This window comes from Morone saxatilis, unplaced genomic scaffold, assembly GCF_004916995.1.
Source record: "Morone saxatilis isolate NCDOM2014 unplaced genomic scaffold, NCSU_SB_2.0 Contig24, whole genome shotgun sequence".
NCBI classification, from domain to species: domain Eukaryota; kingdom Metazoa; phylum Chordata; class Actinopteri; family Moronidae; genus Morone; species Morone saxatilis.
Window position 1 is genome coordinate 14,661,560 of NW_023339807.1, and position 7,979 is coordinate 14,669,538.

General features: G+C 42.9%; 1 protein-coding gene across 1 annotated transcript in view; it reads right to left on the minus strand.

Moving 5' to 3' along the window:
• Positions 1-290: 290 nt before the first annotated feature.
• Positions 291-7,979, minus strand: part of ptpn3 (protein tyrosine phosphatase non-receptor type 3) — a gene marked incomplete at its 5' end in the record, with an annotated part of 15,590 nt that continues 7,901 nt past the window's right edge. The window contains 9 exon segments of the mRNA XM_035672349.1: positions 291-1,484; positions 3,504-3,639; positions 3,746-3,891; positions 5,365-5,493; positions 6,219-6,365; positions 6,498-6,559; positions 6,770-6,860; positions 7,181-7,356; positions 7,511-7,667. Coding sequence (XP_035528242.1) covers positions 1,410-1,484; positions 3,504-3,639; positions 3,746-3,891; positions 5,365-5,493; positions 6,219-6,365; positions 6,498-6,559; positions 6,770-6,860; positions 7,181-7,356; positions 7,511-7,667 — 1,119 coding nt within the window. The 3' untranslated portion in view covers positions 291-1,409.

Here is a 7,979-nt window from a genome sequence, read left to right on the forward strand (position 1 = left end):
GCGAACTAGCGCCACCTGTCTGTCGAGGGCACGCCGGTTCATGGGAGATCATTAGTGGTTCCCAAGGTGAGGTCCAAGGTGCCCCCAAGGGTCGTTATAGGGTTTCCAGGAGGTCCCGAGTATAATGGTGATGACTTATGTCGCTCTGTTTGATCAGGGCCGCACCCAGGACTCACTGAGAGATACTGAGATCAGGAGTCCACACAAAAAAGTCAAATTCAATTTTATTGCATTTAAAAACAGCAGAATGAGTCTATAAATCTTTATTTTTTTATAGTCTAATGATCTTTTTATTGATGAAAATACAGGCAGAGCGCAATTGTTCACATCATAAAATGTACCCTCTTAAAATGACAATGGTAAAAACCAAACAATGTAATTTATGAGTGAAATGATGAGCTTCTGTATTCTCTCTGTATGTGAGGGGCTCATTAGTGGGTACATACCAACATTACACAGCAACCGTACAAAGAAAGAACCACAGAACAGCTTCCTAAACTCAAATCCTCACAGCGATATTACTTTCTGTTACAGTGTCTTGCTGTAATATTTTCTCATAACCAGACAGTTTCTGGCTGATTTGTGATGCTGGGAGTTTCACTGATATGATGCCAGCTTTAGAGGCACTCAGCTGAAGGTTAAATAAGCAGACAACTCTTCCACTTCAGTGAGCAGCTTCATTCTGCAAGGAAGTGTGACAAAGGCCTGATTTGCTAAAAGACACCACCAAATGTCAACATAAAGTGACTCATCCTCATTTAATGATCTACTTTATACCTTTCACCAGAGGAAATGACAAAGCAGACACGTCAGTATAAATCAGTGTGTTTATTTTGTGTCTTAATAATTTAAGAGGGTTGAACAGTGGGTTGATGCTCCTCTGGCGGACCACCATCATCTTACAGTATCTGCTGTAATGATCTAAAGCCTGCCTTGGTCTTCGTCTTTGGAAACACAGATAAACTACAGATTATAACGATCCAGGTCTTCCTCCGCCTCCCTGTTCGATACGTCGACTGGAAGGCGTCAGTCTAAGGCACACATAGCTTAATAAGTCGAGGCAACGTTCCTGAGTGGCCTCTTGGACAGAAATTAGCAGCTCATATCAGTCTTAGATCAGTCTCTACGGAGGCCGCAGCTTCTACAAGCTTAATGTGCATTATCATTTAAAACTAAGGCAGACTAGGTGTATGATTCATACTCTCACATTGAATCTAGGCTACACAGATCACAGACAGCTGTGCTCTGAAGCTAGTTATTCTCTCATTATCCAGTCTGTGTACCAGTCCCATAGGCGCTGACAGAGGTTAATCCGCTACAGCGCTGTAAGTCCCTCTGTGGCAGTCGCGTGCAATGAGACAAGGCTGAAAATGTGAGTGTGCCTGAGCTGGTCCTGTTGCTGATTTGGGCTACGGTGCTGTAGATCCCTCCTGTTTCTCTTTGTAGACTCGCAGAATGGCCTCACACACAAACTGGAACTGACACTGAAACACACAACATACAAAGTGTTACTAGCTATTAGACAACATGGCTGTTTTTGAATGTGAAACACAGGTTATATTTAAGTTCCATGAAAACAAAAGAGTCAACGATGAACTGACTGTGCTAACAACTACTGCATGTACTTCTCCATTGTTGTCCCAAAACTATTAAAAATACATCAGTGAGCCACACTGTTGCTCTGGGTAACGTTTCTTCATTACGATGAACATCACCTCTCTTACTTATTTTAAGTAGTAAGCAGTAACACTCACTAACACACCAGATGCAAATAATATGCAGCTAATAGTCCCCAAAAAAGCTGCTATTTAACTAACATTTCCTAAAAACTGCAGCACCCAACTGTTTTAGGAAATTACAGAGCCCCTTTAACAGCCATGCTAGCATCTCTGTGCACATCAGTGTTTTGAGCTAAATGCTAACATCAGCATGCTAAGATGCTCACAATGACGTGCTAATATTTAGCAAGAATGATGTTTATAGTGTTCACCATCTTAGCTTAGCATGCCAACTTTTGCTAATTGGCACTAAACCAGCTGAGGCTGATGTTAATGTCAGGTTTTTTTTTCAGGTATTTGAAACCAATGTATTGGAACAATTTTGACCTGATGATGGCGCTTGATATAAAAGTAAAGGGATCGTCAAGGTAATTAAAACTCGTCTTGAATGTGTGCACCAAATTTCATAGCGAATCCATCCAAAAGTTGGAGAGAAATTTCACTCAAAACCACAAAACGTCAACCTCATGGTGGCGCTAGAGGGAGATTCAGAGGATCACCAAAGTCAACAGGATTTGTCGTCTTGAAACAATGAATGTTTGTACAAAGTTTCATGGCATCAAATACTTGTTGAGATATTTCAGTCTTAACAAACCAATCAACTATTGCCATCCATAGAGCCATTGCTAACTATAAAACTCAATACTTGTGGCAACTAAACCTGCTGAAGAAAAGTTTGTGATACAGTCAAAAGCTCCAGAACAGCTACTGAGTGGACCTTATGGCGAGAATGATTTGTCAACTGTTGTATTTGTTCTGCAGTAACCAAAGGGCTTGGTGCAGAGTGCCCCAGACAGGGTAGAAAGAAGCTGGAGAGTATGGAGAGATGGACTAACACATTGTAGGTTTTGGTCTTTTTTTGTGGGATTGTTGGCAGCCTCATCCTTTAACATATGGATCCTTAACATGAAGCTTTGTCCTCTGACTGTGCATGTTTTCCATTACCGTCAGAGACACATGAGGGAAACCTGAGGAAGCGTTCCATCAGCAGAAAAACATCAGAGAGAAAAAGCCTCAGGGACTGGATCTCCTTTCAAAATAAGGGTGATAGTGGTAGCAGTAGTGGCCTAGAAGCAGACTTGTGATTGGAGGGTTGCCATATTCCCAGCACCTCCTCCTACGAAAGCAATGAGTAACACTTTCCTCTCCATCGACAGATACCACTGAGGTGGCCACAGAGCACGGCTTCCAACCTCCGCTCAGCCTTCTCCAGCTCATCAGCCATCAGCATAATACTGTGGCAGTCACATTTCTATTAATGAAGGTTAAGGACGAGGAGCCCACAGACGTCAAAAACTGTGACACTGACCTTTAAAAAGTAATTCTGGGCACAGTGAATTTCACAGTAAGTCTCCTCTCCTGAAGTTCCCAGTATGGTATTTTTAGGGCAACTCTAAGCATTCAACAGATTTTTCACTTCCCTTCGACTCTGTTAAACCAAATTTCTGACATTTCAAACTAACTGCAGTGTGCCTAATGAAATATAAAATCCCACAATGTTTTTTTTTTTTTAAGTAATACATTTAAAAAAAAAGGGGAAAAAATAGGAAAATAAACTAAATCTGCTTCAAGATATTTACTATCTACAGGTTATCATCATACAATAAGATGAAATAAATAATTGAATGCAGAATTAAATAAAGGAGAATCACTCTGCCCAAAAGTAGGGTCAAATAAATACGAGTCAAGCTTTATAGCATAAACCCCTGTTCTGTGTCTCCGTACCGTGGTCTGAACCATCATAGCTCGCTGATCTCTCAGCGTTTTGACAATGTCCAGCGGGAACAGCGGCCGACCCTCATCCAACAGAGTCAGTGCCGTTTCCATGGTGATCAGAACACCTGTCCGTCCAATCCCAGCGCTGCAAGCGTGATTCAAAACAAACACAGCATTAGAGGGCAGTAGAGGCAGGTAGAGGCAGGTACAGTACATGCTGGCAGTGTTTAATTAGAGTGTGTGCGTGTTACCTGCAGTGTACCATTAGTGGTTCTTCACCTCTCCTCCTCTCCCTGACCGAGCTGATGAACAGCAGGAAGTCAGAGGGGTCATCGGGTACGCCGTGGTCCGGCCACGCGACATACTGCAGGTGTGTGACTGCGCGTTCCTCACCCCGCTAACACACGAATGAAAAAAAAGGTAGGTAATCAAAGAGAATGTACGTGTTGCATGTTTGAAAAAAACATTCTAAACATATAACCTTTGGGAAATATATCACCCACATGAGACGTACACTCTGACAATATTCAGTGTGTGGGAAAACAAGGGTGTAGTGGAAAAACAGAGCAGGTGAGGAGAGCAAACCTGCACGTGACCAGGAGGTGACACTGAGATTAGGAAGTGAAAAGGAACACAGTGAGAGGAGAACAGAAAAACAGGTGGAGTGGAAAGAGGAAAACACCAGAGCTGGGGAAAAAAAGTGAACCCTGGGAGGAGAATAGCTGAGTTTAGAGTTTATAATGGTCATGTGGCCTGTGACTCCATGCAGGGATTAACTCGCTCCGCCAGAGGAACAGATGGGCCCACACAGCAGTATCTGTGTACGCATGTGTGTGCATTCAGACTTCATGCCTCCTTGAGCATTATCTGTTTATTTACCTGTTTGCCATGGAAGTCAATGTGGAAAACAACTCATTTACTCTGGTTATCTACCTGATAAGCTTCTCAGAAACACCCGCACGCCAACACACCTGCACACACGCGCCCTCAAATTTGTTAATACACGCTAGTGCGCACAGCCACCCACGCGCACGCACATACAGACTAAACCACCCACATTGGAAGTGGCTGTATGTTGGGTGCAGATTGTTTGCCAGGAGTGGCTGCAGCCTGTGGCGAGCTCTGTTATGTGACATATGGCACAAACATGGTACATGTCACAGCAAACATACAGGCAGAATACCTCCGTGTTGTGTGACCATGGTCATGCTTTGCTCATATGAAAGCAGGTGTGAACTTTGTTACTAGGGCCGTGACTAGGGCTGCACAATGAATCAGAATATTATCGAGAACGTAATATGGCCAAGTGCTGGATCCAAATCACACTACCTGCCTTTCGATGAAGGTAAAATAAAGTATTTTAATAAACTACTGTAGTTCTGGAGATATGTTCTGGCTTATAAATCTTGTTCTTGTTTGGTACAGACTCCAACAAATGTCACATCATCATTATTCTAATAGTTTTATAAAATTAACTTTGTGATTCAAATACGCTCCTTCACACTAATCGCAATATCTTTCAAAATAATAATAATAATGATAATATATGATTTTGTTTTACCATATGGTGCAGCCCTAGCTACAACCAATGATTATTTTCATAATTGATTAATATGCCCACTATTTCCTAGATTAATTGGCCTTTATGAGATCACAAAACGGTTAAACACTCATCACAATGTCTCAGAGCCCAAAGTGTCAAAGATTATGTTTTGTCCGTCCATAACACAAAAATACAGAATTTACTAGAATTTTAAGACAAGGAAAAGCAGCACATTTTCACATCTGAGAAGCTTAAACAAGAAAATGTTTAGATTTAGTAGTAAATCAACTCATTAGCTTATCATTGCAGCTCTACTTGCTACTGTACCTGTGTGTGTGTCAGGGTGAACTGTCGCGTCACATAGGCCAGGTTACACTCCTCTGAGTGACACTTCACTCGCATGTGCCCGTAATCCTTCACTTCCGGGGGATGCGGCCAGTACTGGTGGCACTTGGTCTGCAAGCGTATGACATCAACGCCAAATTATATTACATCTGACATGAGTCATCAGTCAGGATACAATTTACTACTGCTGCTACATCAGCTGCACTCGGTTCTCATGAAATCAAACTCGCATTCAACAGCGTGGTGTGCTGCACCCGGCAGTCTGAGGAACAAAAGCCATTCATCAGTAGCAGGATGTGAACTGATTGTCAATTTATGTGTGTATGCTTATGCGCGTGTGTGTGATCCTCAAGTAGAGAGAAACTCAGGGCACTTGACGAATATCAGGAAAATGATCAATTAATGAAAGCATCTGGTTACCAAGCAACAGGCAAGCTGAGACAGAGAAGTCTTCATTCAACTAGACCTTGATATCTCGCTGCCTCTGACTTCACTCTCAAATGACTTATCTCATCGCCATCCTGCTCACACATTACATTTAGCTATTCTCTACACTGTGAAAACCTCTAATTACCGGTACATCTGTGCCAATTGATTATTATTTTTGTGTGCAAACATCACCGCTGAACCCTGTAATTACAGTAATCATGTATCAAACAGAACATGAAAACAGCATGAAATAATGCACTGCTGCAGTAATCACTGTGTTAATGCATAATGCTGATATTTAACTGTGTAATTTCAAGTGTTTCCCTTTCTGTTTCCTCATTTCCATTCCTGTGTAAATGTGTCTGTTTACAGTATAAAAAAGTATGAACGTGTAGAAGTATGTATACCCGTCCCCTCTCTGTCAGAGTTGTTAGCATGATGATGGTGTGTATCTGTTGCTCCCAAACAGTCTGCCAAAAGTGAGTGCAGGTCTGTGGCAATGGACCCTGAGCCGCAACATAACGTAAACATACACCAGACACTGGGGGCGCCACCTAAGAAACGGACAAATAAACACACAAAGATACACGCACACACACACATACACCACACAGAGAGAATGAGATGAGTTTACATTAAATGTCAGACAGGGACAATACACACAATTTCCTATCAGTGATGCACACCGTGATGTGGCTGGCGTTTATGTAGTCCTCCTGGCCCTGGAGCACCACTCTGGTAGCATCATCTGAAAGGAGAGCAGCACAGCAGCATGTGAGGGTCATAACAGAGCTGTCGACTCACCGCAGGCTCAACCAATTAAATTTCATGAGGTGCCACAGCTCCAGATCAAGGTTAGCAGCCCAGAGCTGAGGGTGGGAGAGATCGAGTGAGGGGCACCAGGTAGAGAAGAGACGAACAGCAGGACTCAGACACACAGATAATCAGAATAACTTACAGGGTAAAACATCCTTATATCGATTCTTGTCCATGTTCTCAGGGAGCCGAGCACAGCTTACAAGCAGACCAGGTTTCCTCCTGTATAAGTTCTAGGAATTGCAAGCATGCGAACACACACAAACACACACACACACACACACACACACGTAAACACACAGAACCATACACAAATAAACACTACAAATTCCAGGCTTGTCACAGCATCTTTGTTTTAGGTTGTCAGGAATCGGAGTGAAGATTAGGGCCAACATCTGTCCCAAAATCAGCACTTAAAAGGCTTGTTATGATCCCAGAAATAACAGTGGGACAAACTAAATCCTGCTTAAAATAAAGATATTTTCTACTCCTGCTTATAAATACACGTTTAAATATCCATTCACTGTTTAGCTCCCACCTGCATTTTAAATACCTCAAAATGGAAACAGAGCGTGCCAGACTGTATTCCTCTCTCCAGTTGTCTCACTGATTCCTCCAGTGTCGTGACCCTCTCCGACTGGCCAGATGACTGCGGTTTGTCTCCCTGTGATTGGCCGGTGAGTGTGAGGGCAGGGGGTAGTTGCAGCAGGGGTGCCACCCGGCCGGGACCTGGAATACAAGGACGGGTTCAAGGCTGCTATAAATATTCATAGAAACATGGCAAGACAGTGTGCACACTTGGATCACACGCTGCTTCAGCAGTTTTATCCCGCTGTTAGACACACATGCAAATACACACACACACACACACACACACACACACCTTTGCGTCTAATAAGCAAGGCCAGCTCTCTGGAGTGCGACTCTCTGCTGGCTCGTATGAACATGACAACCTGGTCATGTGTGTGTTCAGAAATGTCTCGACCGTTGATGAGCACCACCAGGTCTCCCTCCAGGAGTTTGGGCTCACAGCGACCTGCCTACAAACAACACAGGGTCATTTCAAACCTGACATCTCCACATCACATGTCAATCAATCTTTCAGTATAGAGCTGAAACTAACGTAGTATATTGCAGCTGACACCATTATATAGTTTCTTCACCACAGAGCACTGACAAGTTGATGTTTCAATTGTACGTCTCAGGATGTCTCTTGGCCACAATTAAAAACTAAAACAATTCAAGATACAGCCATGGATGAAAGTATTGGCACCCCTGGAACTTTTCCAGAAAATGCACCATTTCTCCCAGAAAAGTGTTGCAATTAAAAATGTTTTGGTATACACATGTTT